This window comes from Neoarius graeffei, chromosome 9 (genome assembly GCF_027579695.1).
Source record: "Neoarius graeffei isolate fNeoGra1 chromosome 9, fNeoGra1.pri, whole genome shotgun sequence".
In the NCBI taxonomy this organism is placed as follows: Eukaryota; Metazoa; Chordata; class Actinopteri; order Siluriformes; family Ariidae; genus Neoarius; species Neoarius graeffei.
The window spans coordinates 39,163,228-39,179,697 of NC_083577.1; the positions used below are offsets into that span (position 1 = coordinate 39,163,228).

Genomic DNA, 16,470 nt, shown 5'->3' on the forward strand with positions numbered 1-16,470 from the left:
TTTTGCAACATTTTGATCTCTAACGTTTAAAATGGCTATGCCTAGCCCTACTACCCTGGCCTAGTCTATGACAATGTTTTATCTTTTTGGCTCATATATGCCTTTGAAAGGCCAATCCATAGTAGGGATGGCGAAAACTAAAAAAAATCTTGACCGACCACCGAGCCTCATTAGCCGGTTAAAGTCGGTTAACCTATGAGTTTAAACAGGGATGCAAACGGCGGACGCCGCCTTTTTCACGGCTGAATCGTGCAGATCTGATTTTTTTTTAGGGGGGGCTTTGGAGTGTCTGAATAATTTCATCAGAGTAAATTCTGTATTAAAATTACTTAATAAGCAAATTCCGTTACAGTCCATGAAACAGGAAGTATGAGAAGAAAACAGTAAATCAGAAAGCTGTGCACGTTTTCGCAGAAGCTGCGCAAATGTGCGCAGCTTTCTGATTTACTGTTTTCTTCTCATACTTATCTGGAACTGAGTTTAGATTTCGAACATTCCTACGATAAAACGTCCTGCATAGTCTCTTTATGATAAACGTCTTAATGCCACTTACCCGTGAGGTTATCAAGTAGACATTCTTCTTCGGAACCTTCCAGAGGTATAGTTGGGATACCCATCCCACAACAAAATATTTATAAGCTTCCAGGCTCTTGTAAGCTTTGAGGGCTTTGCCAGTGTAACACGATTCACGATTAACAAGAAAATTGTAAATGTCGTGGTAGGCCAGATCGGGCAAATCGCCGGCACCGCAGCTCCGAATTTCCCTGAACAAGGATTGCGGCAAGTTGTACGGATCTGCAATCCCCAACCTGGAACACTTTTCCACGTAACGCTGCCTCACGTCACCTTCAAGATGCTGAACAAACTTAGACAAGTAATCGCGCGATGTACAGTAGATGGGGTATTTTCTGAATTTTCTTGGGGATTACTCCCTGGATCCATTACGCTCGTGCAAGGTAAACAATCCTGATGTCGTCCAATATGGCGGAGTACACACGTGCGGGTCACATGACTGCACATTCTCTATATGATGTGTATATGATATACACATCTATCATACACACACATGTATATGTGTGTATATGATGTGTATATGATATACACACACATTTTATTTATATATATATATATATATATATATATATAAAATGTGTGTATGTATCAGCTGGATAGTACAGTGGTAATGCTCACTGACTACGACGCAGGAGATTGGGGTTCGAATCCCGGTCGGGGCAAAACATCATCCAGTAAGGGTCCTTAGACCCCTCATGATATATCGGCCTACCTCAGGAAGCTAACTGCACTCCATGAACGCCTAGCAGCACAGATGAACCAGCTGCTGAGGGATGGAACCCACCCAGAATGGCTAACCCAAGGCAGGACAGTCCTAATCATGAAGGACCCCCAGAAGGGACCCATCCCATCCCATCCAACTACCGGCCAATTACCTGTCTCTGCACAACATGGAAGGCCCTGTCAGGCATCATTGCGGCAAAAATGAGTAAGCATGTGGCTCAATACATGAGCGAGGCACAGAAAGGGATTGGCAGTAACACCAGAGGAGCCAAGCACCAGCTACTGGTTGATAGAACAGTCGCCCGAGACTGTAAGAAGAGACAGACCAACCTGTGCACTGCCTGGATTGACTACAAGAAAGCCTACGACTCAATGCCACACACATGGATACTGGAATGTCTGGAACTGTATAAGATCAACAGGAACCTAAGGACCTTCATCCAGAACTCAATGGAAATGTGGAAGACAACCCTAGAGGCCAACTCAAAACCCATTGCCCAAGTCAACATCAAGTGCGGCATATACCAAGGAGATGCGCTATCACCACTGCTGTTCTGCATAGGCCTGAACCCCCTCAGTCAGATCATCACGAAGAGCGGCTACGGGTACCGATTCCGTAGTGGGGCAACAATCAGCCACCTGCTCTACATGGATGACATCAAGCTGTATGCCAGGAACGAGCGAGAAATAGACTCGCTGATCCACACCACCCGGATCTATAGGGATGTCATTCGGATTGGACAAGTGTGGCCGGATGGTCTCAAAGAGAGGCAAGATGATCCGGACTGAGGGGATTGACCTACCAGAGGGCAACATAGGTGATATCCAAGACAGCTACAAGTACCTTGGCATCCCACAGGCTAATGGAAACCATGAAGAAGCCACAAGGAAGTCAACCACAGCCAAATACCTCCAGAGAGTAAGGCAGGTCCTGAAAAGTCAGCTGAATGGTAAGAACAAGGTCCGAGCCATCAACATGTACGCACTACCAGTCATCAGATACCCCGCTGGCATCATAAACTGGCCAAAGGAGGAGATAGAAGCCACAGATATCAAGACTAGAAAGCTCCTCACCATGCATGAAGGGTTCCACCCCAAGTCCAGCGCCCTGAGACTATACACTAAGCAGAAAGAGGGAGGCCGAGGGCTAGTGAGCGTCAAGACCACGGTCCAGGATGAAACATCGAAAATCCGAGAATACATCAGAAAGATGGCCCCAAAGGATGAACTGCTAAGTGAATGTCTCAGGCAGCAGAACCCTGATGAGAGTGCAGAGGAGGAGGAGGAACAGACAACCTGGAGAGACAAACCCCTACATGGTATGTACCACCGTCAGATAGAGGAAGTGGCTGATATCAAGAAATCCTACCAGTGGCTGGATAATGCAGGACTAACAGACAGCACAGAGGCACTAATCATGGCAGCACAAGAACAGGCCATAAGCACAAGAGCCATAGAGGCCAGGATCTACCAGAGTAGATCAGACCCAAGATGCAGACTGTGCAAAGAAGCCCCTGAAACAGTCCAGCACATAGTAGCAGGGTGTAAGATGCTAGCTGGATCAGCGTACATGGAGAGGCACAACCAAGTGGCTGGGATAGTATACAGGAACATCTGCAACCAGTATGGAATAGAAGTACCCAAGTCCCAATGGGCCATACCACAGAAGGTGGCTGAGAACAACAGGGCCAAGGTTCTGTGGGACTTCAGCTTCCAGACTGACAAACAGATCCTGGCTAACCAACCGGACATAGTGGTGATGGACAAAGAGCAGAAGAGGGTGGTGGTGATAGATGTGGCGATCCCAGCTGACGCCAACATCAGGAAGAAGGAACATGAGAAACTTGAGAAGTATCAAGGGTTGAAAGAGCAGCTGGAACGGAGGTGGAAGGTCAAGGGTTGCGTGGTCCCCGTGGTAGTGGGGGCACTTGGGGCAGTAACCCCCAAACTGGGAGAGTGGCTCCAGCAAATCCCAGGAACAACATCTGAAGCCTCAGTCCAGAAGAGCGCAGTCCTAGGAACATCGAAGATACTGCGCAGAACCCTCAAACTCCCAGGCCTCTGGTAGAGGACCCGAGCTTGAGGATGACATGGATACCCCCCCCCCGGGGGTGAGAAGGAGATTTTTTTATATATATGTATATATGTGTGTGTGATACATATGTGTATATGATGTGTATATCATATGCACATCAAATACACATCATACACACACACGTCTATCTATCTATCTATCTATCTATCTATCTATCTATCTATCTGTGTGTGTGTGTGTGTGTGTATATGATCTGGTGAACAACGTTCACCACCCTCTGCACGGCGCCATCATCAAGCAGAGGAGCTCGTTCAGTGGCAGACTGTTGTCCCTGCCCTGCACCACGGACAGATTCAGGAAGTCTTTTGTCCCTCAGGCCATTAGACTGTTCAACTCCTCCCGGCTCAGCAAAAATAAGACTCTGTGACTCTGCTGTACTCAGGACTAGTTACACTGCTCTTTTCATGTCCATTGCACTTTTCTGCTGCTTACATAGATGTACATTATATGCATAGATGGGTATATACAGATATTTGTAGATAAGCCGGTATGTTGTACTGTACCTAATTATATACTTTATATACTGTTATAATGTACCTACTTATATATTATACTTACTGCTATATATACACTAACTTAATATTTATATACTAACTTAATATTATATATCGTATACTATCACACTATTACATATACTATATGTACTGATATATACTTTAACTATGCCTATCATGTAATATACTATGCTTTTTATCTACCATATACCACTAAATACACTGCACATTTATGTAACTGTCCACAAAGTATTTGCACTGCTCATTACACTCTTATTTGCACTGTAACTGGTTACTGCCAACTGCACTACCTCCCACACTGAGAGCTGTATATTCTGTTACTTGCTCTTATTGGTAATGTTTTATTTCTTTGGTATTTTGTATTTTAGTTTTTTATATGTATAATGCTATTTAGTTTTTGTATTGATTTTGTGCAATGCAGAAATGTTACTGGATACCTTGAATTTCCCTCTGGGATTAATAAAGTATCCACAAAAAAAAATACTCCATCCATCCATTATCTGTAGCCGCTTATCCTGTTCTACAGGGTCGCAGGCAAGCTGGAGTCTATCCCAGCTGACTATGGATGAGAGGCAGGGTACACCCTGGACAAGTTGCCAGGTTATCACAGGGCTGACACAGAGACAAACAACCATGCACACGCATTCACATCTATGGTCAATTAAGAGCCACCAATTAACCTAAACTGCATGCCTTTGGACTGTAGGGGAAACCGGTGCACCCGGAGGAAACCCACGCAGACACGGGGAGAACATGCAAACTCCGCACAGAAACTCCACACTCCACCCTCGCCGGACACTGGGCTCAAACCCAGGAGCTTCTTGCTGTGAGGCGACAGTGCTAACCACTACACCACCGTGCCGCCCCATTAAAAAATATCTAAATATATATATATATATATATATATATATATATATATATATATATATATATAATAAAATAATTTAAAAAATGAATAAAATTATTAAAAATGTAATAATAATATAAAAGAGTTTTAAAAGATGTCAAGACCAAATTGGGAGTGAGGGTTGGCCCTTCTTAATGCTTAAAGACTCAAGATTTGACATGGACTTGCATTTTCTGACATGTGATCATCTCTGGTTTATAATACAGATTTTATTAATATTCTGCTGATATGCATATTTTGAGAATAAAGATCTTACCTGCATAACTGTGTGTTATTGTTTCCTTGTTCACTCCCTTGTCTGTCCTGTGTATCATGCTGCTGTGTCCCAAACTGTAAGTCTCTTCCTCTTCCTGGGTTGAAGGCTTCTGTTGCTGTTGTTGCACTCTCATTTTCAGAGGAAATGGGAAAATCTCTCTGGACACTTTGATCTTCTACACTTAACTTCATCTTTTCACTTTCTCTCTTTAGCTCCTCTAAATCTTTCTTCAGGCTCTCACAGTGGATCAACAATGTGCATTTCTCATCTTCTAGACTGTCCACCTGTGTGAGGATTTTGTATAAAAACAGGTAAGGTCAAAATAACTGCAGTAACAGGATAGGAAACAAACTAACCTCACAGCACAATTACTGCAATTCATTTTGACTTATTTTGTCTGTTTAGCTTGCAGTTTTCCTTCATGTACACTACCATTCAAAAGTTTGGGGTCACCCAGACAATTTTGTGTTTTCCATGAAAAGTCACACTTTTATTTACCACCATAAGTTGTAAAATGAATAGAAAATATAGTCAAGACATTTTTCTGGCCATTTTGAGCATTTAATCGACCCCACAAATGTGATGCTCCAGAAACTCAATCTGCTCAAAGGAAGGTCAGTTTTATAGCTTCTCTAAAGAGCTCAACTGTTTTCAGCTGTGCTAACATGATTGTACAAGGGTTTTCTAATCATCCATTAGCCTTCTGAGGCAATGAGCAAACACATTGTACCATTAGAACACTGGAGTGAGAGTTGCTGGAAATGGGCCTCTATACACCTATGGAGATATTGCACCAAAAACCAGACATTTAGTAGAATTTAGCTAGAATAGTCATTTACCACATTAGCAATGTATAGAGTGTATTTCTGATTAGTTTAAAGTGATCATTGAAAAGAACAGTGCTTTTCTTTCAAAAATAAGGACATTTCAAAGTGACCCCAAACTTTTGAACAGTAGTGTACTATTTCTTCCTTTCTCACCTTATGTTGGAGCTGCTTCAGCTCCTCCTTGGCCTGCAGGTACTGAACTTCATAGTTCTGCTCGTCCTCAGAGCTGGCCTGTTTGATCTGATTGTTCTCCTCCTTCTTTATGCTCTTATCTGGTATGCTGTTGTCAAAATCTTTTTGTCTGGCTTTCTTCTTCTCTGTGTTCTCTTGACTCCATCCCAGGGCTCTCTTCTTCCTAAAGGTGAAATTAAATCATTCAGGTACTCTTAATGCCATGTTATTGTGAAGGAACATTACACAGAGTGACAGAGTGATGAAAGTACCTTGTAGGAGTAGTAGAGACAGAATTGTCCTGAGTATCAACAGAAGGGTCATCAGAAGGACTGGAATCTAAAGAGTTGAAAACAATTATGAAAAGAAGCTTGCAACCAACAAATACAGAGGGATAAACATATATAAAATAGGTCTTTACCTGCACCTGTGAGAGAAGGAGAAATAATGGTGGTGCTGCATGTTGTTTCAGTGAATGGTGTGGGTGTAGAAGGACACTGTGGAGAGGAAAACACGTATGGATTAAAAACTATGTATATATGATTATACAAGCAGTTTCAAAACTGTAATGTGCACAGTCTCTAATTATGAATCCATAAGATTCTTAAAATGCATCTACTCATGTTGATACATAACACGCATTCAACTTAAAAATGATAATCTATACATTATATTGCTAAAAGTATGTTGACATCTGAACATCACACCCATTCGAATGCCAACTGCACCCCAGGCCTCCTCACCCGACTTCATTGCCTGACATCACTAATGCTCTTGTGACTGAGTGGGAACAAATTCCCACAACCACACTCCATAATTGAGTGGAAAGCCTTCCCTGTAGAGTGGAGGCTATTATAACAGCAAAGGGGGAATAAATCTGGAATGGGATGTTCAAAAAGTGTATATGGATGTGACGGGCAGGGGTCCACATAGTTTTGTTCATATAATTTATATGGTCTCACTCAAATGTTCTTCTTTGAAGGTAAGACAGTTCTTATTTCAGGGGGGGTCCCAAACTAGGGGTCATAACCCCATGTGGGCTCCAAATCTCACAATGTCTTTTTTATTAATGTAATTTACAAATTGCTATTAAAAATATATAACTCTCTCTCTCTCTCTCTCTCTCTCTCTCTCACTATGACGATGGATTTTGTGTGTTACTAATTTGAAAGGTTACCACAAGTTGTATTATCAAGCTAGATATGAATGGATTTGTGTGTAAATTGTTTGTAGGAGTGTATACACCAGGGGTCATCAAACTACGGCCCACGGGCCGACTCCGGCCCGCCACCCCCCTTTGACTGGCCCCCCAGCCCCTCTGCCCCCCACCACTTGAACCAGCCCTATGAGGCAATCCCCAAAAGTGGTCATGGCCTATTTTTTTTTAAATTGCTTTTTGGCAAATAATAACATGTCTGCCTCTTGTATTTTGTTGATTTTATCAATTAAAATTGATATTTAGTTAAAAAATGAACTATTCATATTTTCCGAATTTTCGTCATATGCTCGCGATCAAGCAGTGACAGGCAGCGCACGTGCAGAGAACTGTCAGTGTTCAGGACAGCAAAATGGCTAGCGGTAAGCGAAAAGCTGACGGAGAGTGCAGAGTTTTTAAAGAACAGTGGACCACCGATTATTTTTTCGTTCAGTGTAAGGACCGTGCAGTTTGTCTTGTATGTAAAGAAAGTGTGTCGGTTTTCAAAGAATATAATCTGCGTCGTCACTACGAAACCCGCCACAAAGAGTATGCTAGTTTGCGAGGGCAAACAAGAGAAGACAGGATTCGGAGGATGAAATGCGGACTGGCTGCACAACAGAATGTATTCCTTCGCCAAACCCAGATCAACCAGGCTGCTGTCTGAGCTAGCTATAAGGTAGCTCACCTACTAGCTACCCAAGGAAAGCCGTTTACTGATGGGCAGGCCCGCCGACAGGGGGGGACAAAGGGGTATGTTGTCCCGGGCCCAGGAATGGGGAGGGCCCAGAACTGGGCTCTCATGAAGTTGCGATTATTTTATTTCATTTCAAAATGTGTTGATTTGGGGGAGAAGTGTGCTATATTTGCATTCAATAAATGATTTCTAGATCTTTTGCCTTTGTCTTTGAAAAAGGCGTCAAGAACCCCCACCACTCCTAATGCAAAAATGGTTTGGTCTGACTCTTTGATTAAGGGGAAAAAAATGACATCGTTCGATCATAGCGCTTCGACAATCAGCGTGCGTGCCATTTGCCAACATGCACAAGTCAGGAGCACAGAAAAGAAAATAAAAGAGAAAAAGAGAGGAAGAAACCAAGAGACTCAGGGGCTCACTGTATAAATATTTTTTAAAAAGATTCGGATGATGCAGCAGGTACTAGCAAAGGCAGTGGGGCAGCTGAGCCAGGTAAGACACAGCCAACTTTTTCCAGCCCTGTAAAGTAACCCCAACCAAGGCACGCACGGCACGCAATTCATGTTACAAACGAGGGGAGAGCAAGTCACACTGAACACCATATCAAACGCACAGGGCATTGAATCATTTCATAGCCACAACGCCTTAATAACATTGTGTTTCATATATCTGATTGAAGCTAAGAATATTCACATTAGCCCGCAATCATATCCCGCCGTTTCTCGAGCGGTGTGTTCTTCTCTGCTTTTCACACTGGACAGTATGCACGCACAGTATACTATGTTCTTCCATGTTAAGCTCAGTGGGCTGGCAATGCTCTCTATAGAGCACAAACTTGCGAAAAAGCTGGACTTCAATGACCTTATTGACGACTTTGCCACAACAAAAGTCCGGCGCATTGCATTTCACATCTGAATAGTTGCAGACTAAGGAAATGTTAAAATGTTAAAACTCTAAAAATGTTGAAATGCTAAAATGAAATGGTTGTTGACCGGTTGAATGGTTTTTGAATACCTGTCATTTAAGGGTTGGAGTGAGTAGAGACTGGGATAAGAGAGGTGTGTGTGTGTGTGTGGGTTGGCCGGGGGTTGTTGGGGGGGCCCATTCAGAGCATTTTGTCCCCGGGCCCAGCCAAAGCTGTCAGCGGCCCTGCTGATGGGGACTTTGTTAAAGTATGCATGCTTGCTGTGGCCGAGGAGGTGTCCCCCAACAAGAAGGATGCGCTCAACGCGGTGAGTCTCTCCGCACCTACTATGACCAGGCAAACCGAAGATTTGGGGGACAACTGTATGACCAGCTGAATGAGAAAGCGTCAGAATTCGAGTTTTTTGCTTTGGCCATGGATGAGAGCAATGACGTGCAGGACACAGCACAACTGCTGTGATCTATTGCTCATATTATTATAATTTCACTGTTTTTTTTTAAATGTGTTTATTTTATAGGCCTATTTATTTGACCTTTATTAAGTGCTACACACAATTCTTATTAATATTATTCATATCAACAGGCCTACCTACAATTTATAATTTTCCACTCACCTTTGCCAGTGTCAATCACCTCAACTAGGCAGATGTTTCTTACCTTGACAGCTTTGATGTTATTTTTATTAGAAAATAAATAAATGGAATATCTGTGGTATTTCAAATTAAAACAAAGTGTGAAGACTCGATTACTACTTTTGCAAACCACTAGTAAAGATAAACAAATATGTGCCAGGAATAAAGTGTTGATATAGTAGTGTGGATATAGTAGTGGGGATGGCTGTGCCAGGCTAGTAATCTCTACTACACAATGAGGCCTGCTGGTGGTCATATTTGTCTGGGTCATACAATTCTATGTTATATAGCTGACCCGACCCCGGCCCCCCATCACAGTCAGGAACAACAATGTGGCCCCCAGAGAAAAAAGTTTGGTGACCCCTGGTATACACACATATATTAGAAGACTAACAAATGTAAACCTCGACTGATCAACTGTCATTCTTATAATTTGTGATGAATTACTGCATTTTATATACAGATGATGTCGTCAAGTTCAAACCTCTTATCTGTTTCAAATGCACACATTATTTAGACTCATCATTTCATATTAAATATTATATATTATAATTAGATTATATAGATATAATATACATCTATAAAATAGTGCAACTCAACACAACTTACAGGAACAGTTATGAATGACATGATACCCTTAGGAGGTAATGTATATTTGATATGATGACTGCTGTGATTTTTTTTTTTCTTCCAGTGGATGAAATCTAGCTTAAGTCAGTTCCATTTATCATGGCATCGGGTCAATTTTTTAAAAGTTTTGTCATAATTTGTCCTCTACTAGTGGAAAGGAAACTCTGTTGATTAGCAGTAATGCCTTTTTTTTTTAACTCAGCTTTTGTTGCAAAATATTTTCTTTTGACCTCTCTTATACTGTGCTGGATAGACAACACTGAATTCACCTATGTAATTTCTCTCCATATTTTGGCCTTTTCAGGTGCTGTGACTATGCTCGATATGCTGCCCTATATATATATATATATATATATATATATATATATATATATATATATATATATATAGAGAGAGAGAGAGAGAGAGAGAGAGAGAGAGAGAGAGAGAGAGAGTCAACAGTAATTCAACTTCTTCAAAAGTACTTCTTTGCTGCTTTGTAGCCATTTTGTGCTTTCTGCTCTGGAGATTTAAAGGCATCACCAAACGCAGATCAGCTACAGCATGCACATGCCCAGTAATTTACAGGTGATTGCTATTTATCAATATACACATGCATTCAATGACAATCAGCATTTATGAAATCCAGCATCCTTTTTTAGTTCAGATTGGCTTATGCAAACACTGCTTTGCTCGAAGATGACGGGGCCCAATGTACATGCTATTTTAGTCCAGACATAATGCACTCAAGCTGGAGTTCAGGATTAAAAATGGCTAAATGTCTTTGTCAATCTATCACCAGTGATTGTGACTCAGTTGAACAACAGAATTCAAGCAAATTAAGACAAAAATCTGCCAAAACCTTTCCTGAATATGGATTTACATGCATGATGGTAAATAATGAGCAGATACCAAAATGCTGACGCTCACAGAAAATTCATAATGTCCGTTTGGGATCATGTGTCTAAAAATTTTGTGAACCCGTCTTATTGGTTTATGTGTACCATGACCAAAACAGAAATGTTTCCAAAATAGAAGCAATGTAAGAATTGCAGAATTCAGGATTTACTGCATTAGGCTGCTGGGCCATAGAAGGTTCACGCTGCACGCTGCATGTTGCACGCTGCACGTTCACGTGAAGAACCGGACCCTGGGCCATTAAACTTCATGCTTGGATGTTCACGTGTTGCGTCTGTTCTACTTTGACCGAGTAACCAACAATATGGACTCTTCGGATGACGACGATTGCCTCATTCTGCTTTTACTGAGACAGGGGAAGAGAAAAAGGAACAGAATTTGGAGCCGAGAACACTTCCTTCTGAGAGAAACCCGTGGTGAATTTCACCGAACATTCTATAATCTGCTTGACAATCCCGATGAAGAACTATTTTTCAATTATACCATTCAATTATATTTTTTCTGAAGTTTTCCCCTGAAAGCATAGCGTTATCTCCCTAGACCCGTTCTGATTGGCTGGCGCGGCGGTGACCGCATGCATTGACTGGAATTTCCGTCTTCACGCCTAGAAAAAAGTGTGCATGTTCATTTCATGCTTCACGCGTGAAGTGTGCAGCGTGCAACGTGAACGCCGTTCTATGGCCCAGAGCAAGTCATGCTACGTTTGTCCACTTTTCTTTACACGCGTGTAGCGTGCAGCGTGCAGCATGCAGCGTGCAGCGTGAACCTTCTATGGCCCAGCAGCCTTAGATCATTTACAGTGGTGCTTGAAAGTTTGTGAACCCTTTAGAATTTTCTATATTTCTGCATAAATATGACCTAAACATCAGATTTTCACACAAGTCCTAAAAGTAGATAAAGAGAACCCGGTTAAACAAATGAGACAAAAATATTATACTTGGTCATTTATTTATTGAGGAAAACGATCCAATTATACATATCTGTGAGTGGCAAAAGTATGTGAAGCTCTAGGATTAGCAGTTAATTTGAAGGTGAAATTAGAGACAGGTGTTTTCAATCAATGGGATGACAATCAGGTGTGAGTGGGCACCCTGTTTTATTTAAAGAACAGGGATCTATCGAAGTCTGATCTTCACAACACATGTTTGTGGAAGTGTATCATGGCACGAACAAAGGAGATTTCTGAGGACCTCAGAAAAAGCGTTGTTGATGCTCATCAGGCTGGAAAAGGTTACAAAACCATCTCTAAAGAGTTTAGACTCCACCAATCCACAGTCAGACAGATTGTGTACAAATGGAGGAAATTCAAGACCATTGTTACCCTCCCCAGGAGTGGTCGACCAACAAAGATTACTCTAAGAGCAAGGTGTGTAATAGTAGGCGAGGTCACAAAGGACCCCAGGGTAACTTCTAAGCAACTGAAGGCCTCTCTCACATTGGCTAATGTTAATATGTTCATGAGTCCACCATCAGGAGAACACTGAACGACAATGGTGTGCATGGCAGGGTTGCAAGGAGAAAGCCACTGCTGTCCAAAAAGAACATTGCTGCTCGTCTGCAGTTTGCTAAAGATCACGTGGACAAGCCAGAAGGCTACTGGAAAAATGTTTTGTGGACGGATGAGACCAACATAGAACTTTTTGGTTTAAATGAGAAGCGTTATGTTTGGAGAAGGAAAAACACTGCATTCCAGCATAAAAACCTTATCCCATCTGTGAAACATGGTGGTGGTAGTATCATGGTTTGGGCCTGTTTTGCTGCATCTGGGCCAGGATGGCTTGCCATCATTGATGGAACAATAAATTCTGAATTATACCAGCGAATTCTAAAGGAAAGTGTCAGGACATCTGCCCATGAACTGAATCTCAAGAGAAGGTGGGTCATGCAGCAAGACAACGACCCTAAGCATATAAGTCGTTCTACCAAAGAATGGTTAAAGAAGAATAAAGTTAATGTTTTGGAATGGCCAAGTCAAAGTCCTGACCTTAATCCAATCGAAATGTTGTGGAAGGACCTGAAGCGAGCAGTTCATATGAGGAAACCCACCAACATCCCAGAGTTGAAGCTGTTCTGTACAGAGGAATGGGCTAAAATTCCTCCAAGCCAGTTTGCAGGACTGATCAACAGTTACCGGAAACGTTTAGTTGCAGTTATTGCTGCACAAGGGGGTCACACCAGATACTGAAAGCAAAGGTTCACATACTTTTGCTGCTCACAGATATGTAATATTGGATCATTTTCCTCAATAAATAAATGGCCAAGTATAATATTTTTGTCTCATTTGTTTAACTGGGTTCTCTTAATCTACTTTTAGGACTTGTGTGAAAATCTGATGATGTTTTAGGTCATATTTATGCAGAAATATAGAAAATTCTAAAGGGTTCACAAACTTTCAAGCACCACTGTAAATTAAAAAAAAAAAAAAAAAAAAGACTGACCGTGGATCGGAGCTGCTGCACAAGGTCCTGCTCCATCCTCATCAAAGCAGTATTCTTCTCATTCAAAGCTGCAGTCCTCTGCTCGTGTTCCAACTGAAGCATAGACCCATCACCACACAGTTCAGTACAATGGCTTATATAATGCATTTTACACTACTGAACCATGTTTTACTCTATCTAAACAAGGAGACGATTAAAAGATACTATCCTGTACCATGTGAAAACACGACATTACCTGCTGTCTGTTATTCTCCTCCTGCAACAACTTCTGCAAATTTTTCTCACTGTTTCAAAACATGTACACAAGACTATATATAACATTATAAAAACATGTATGTTAGAAGAATATTTTTTTGCAAATGACAGGATTAATTTCTCACTGCTCTTTGTAGGTTTTCTTGTATCCAGTTTGTTCCTCATCAGAATCTTCAGGCTCTTCTTCAACTGTACAATTCCTGAGAATAGCAAATAATTACCAGACACATGCATGAACACAGAGAGAGAGAGAGATATTCAGACAAAGATACACAAACATACCTGAATTGTGGGTCGAGGTTCATGTGGCAGAACCACTTTTTAGGGAGTAATTTCCCATCAATGCAATCTGGGAGTTTCCGCCACTTGAGACAATCATCACATTGAACCCAGGTTTGATCTGGCCGCTTCCTGCAAGTCCACATAAGCACACAAATCACTTTCAGACGTCAACAACACAATGTGATGAGACTTTATTTACTGGGCCAGATAGAGCATGGGGCACATGAACTAGACTCAAATCAAACACAGTACCACAGACAATACAGAAGCATCAGTTCCACCAGGTTAGTGTATAAACATAAACAGGAGTCTATAAATGAAATATTCAGTGAAAGATTTCCTTCCATATTTCACCTGATGCTGATAAGAGACAAAGTCTAAAGTAGAGTTATGTGCAGGATTGTTTCTTTTCATCCAAATCATGCTGCTCTTGTAGTTTTTTCTGCCTGATATCAACATTAGTTGTTTTTTTTTCTCAAAATATAAACAGATAAGTAATGTAAACAACCCTGAGATACTTGATTTGTGTCAACAGGAGCTCAAGACTTTTAATAGAGTTGTACTAAACGTTACTAGAAATGTATTTCACACCTGACCATTTACTCCTGCTCCCGTGAGTAGTTTGCTATGCAGGTGTGTGTGTGTGTGTGTGTGTGTGTGCGTGCATGCGTGTGCATGCATTTTAAAACTTACGCAGTATCTTCAAATGCTTGAGTGCAGTTTTTATATCGATAACGGACTTCCTTCCAATATTCCTCAAGCTTATTACCTACATTCTGCAGGAGTTTCCTGCACAGACACAAAGAACATCCTTACACACAACCCACAGTCTGGCATCCACCAAAATCTTGCCATCTATCAAAACTAGATGACCAGGATAGAAGACTCTTGGTCATAAAGGCCACCAGGAACCACATGTCAAAACTAAAAGACCTACAGGATTTCATGGCCAACAGAGGGAAACCTGTGAATCACACAACAATATGAAAGATATTGCACAGAGTTGGCCTGTGGGCAAGAAGAAAGCCATTTCTCAAAAAGGTCCATCTGATGTGCCATAATCTTCTCTTCTCTCTCTGCTATTCCTCCTCCTGATATTTCCTCCCCTATCACTGATTGTTCTATCTTTTTCAATGCTTTGAGTTTGTCTGTTATCATTCTGCTCATATAATTGCCATTTTGTTTTCTGTGTCTCCTGTCTGTCATGTTTTCTTTTGGTTCATTTGCTTCTCTTTCCATGTCGTGCCATTACTTTGTAAAGTGTCCTTGGGTTGGTGAAAGGTGCTATATAAATAAAACTTGGTGTTGTTATTGTTGAATGAGGTGAATGTTCTTGAGTGGCTTAGTCAAAGCCCTGACTACAGTAAATCCAATTGAAAATCACTAATGTCTTGAAGGTTGCTGTCTAGAAAATCAACAACCTTTTCCCTTGAACAGGTCTGCAAAGAGGAGTAGGGAAAGAACCCCAGAAAAACTGGTACCTGAAAATGTTTAGTCAAGTCTTTTGTTAATCGCTTTTTATTTGGAAAAAGAGCAGATCTGGATGGCTCTAAAGCATGGAATGTTTTGGTAAACTGGGATGTATGGATGCTACTCAGTCTGGTTCCTCTCAAGGTTTCTTCCTCATGTCATCTCACAGACATGCCACAGTCACCACAGGCTTCCTCATTCGGGAACAAGAATTTTATTCGGGATAAATTTATTAGTTCATAAGTTTAAAATCTTTATTTTTCTGTAAAGCTGCTTTGTGACAATGTCTACTGTTGAAAGCACTATACAAATAAACTGACTTAACTTCACTTGACTATCTGCAGTTGCTGCCAAAGGTGCCTCTACGTAATACTGACTCTGGGGGGTATATACTTAAGAATTGAGGAAATTTCAGTTGTGTCAAATAAAATGTACATACTGTACCTGTACAGCATTCCTACTTGCTTTCCAAGAGGGCAGGGCACCAATGATTATTAGGGGCAATTGTGCGAGCATCTAGGGCAGTTTTGCGTGCATCACTACAGACAAAGAATCTATCATGCAAAATTAGCCATACTGAGCAACTATGCAAGGTAGATTAGTATTGTAAAATAAAGTAAGCAAATCTGAAACTTCTTAGTTAACCAGTTTAATGTAATGCTTCATAATGTCACATCCGCGCATGTTGGCACTTGGTGCACCTTGAACTGTCACTCTCATCCACACACATCTGCCCTGTAAGCGAGCAGCATGTGCCTGCAAGGACTAATTACTATACACCTGTTCTTGATCAGAGTGCAATCACAGTGCGCACATACAGTGGTGCTTGAAAGTTTGTAAACCCTTATAACACTTGGTCATTTATTTATTGAGGAAAATGATCCAATATTACATATTTGTGAGTGGCAAAAGTATGTGAACCTTTGCTTTCAGTATCTGGTGTGACCCCCTTGTGCAGCAATAACTGCAACTAAATGTTTCCG

General features: G+C 41.3%; 1 protein-coding gene across 2 annotated transcripts in view; it reads right to left on the bottom strand.

Annotated features, from left to right (window-relative positions):
• The window catches only part of LOC132891657 (MORC family CW-type zinc finger protein 3-like), a 92,885-nt gene that overhangs the window by 7,782 nt on the left and 68,633 nt on the right, over positions 1-16,470 (bottom strand). For both annotated transcript variants that reach the window (XM_060929449.1, XM_060929448.1), the window contains 9 exons: positions 14,711-14,806; positions 14,018-14,146; positions 13,861-13,935; positions 13,716-13,764; positions 13,481-13,573; positions 6,489-6,564; positions 6,340-6,406; positions 6,050-6,251; positions 5,070-5,353 (listed from right to left, as the gene is read on the bottom strand). In XM_060929449.1, the coding sequence (XP_060785432.1) occupies positions 5,070-5,353; positions 6,050-6,251; positions 6,340-6,406; positions 6,489-6,564; positions 13,481-13,573; positions 13,716-13,764; positions 13,861-13,935; positions 14,018-14,146; positions 14,711-14,806 (1,071 nt within the window). The remainder of the gene's footprint in view (positions 1-5,069; positions 5,354-6,049; positions 6,252-6,339; positions 6,407-6,488; positions 6,565-13,480; positions 13,574-13,715; positions 13,765-13,860; positions 13,936-14,017; positions 14,147-14,710; positions 14,807-16,470) is intronic.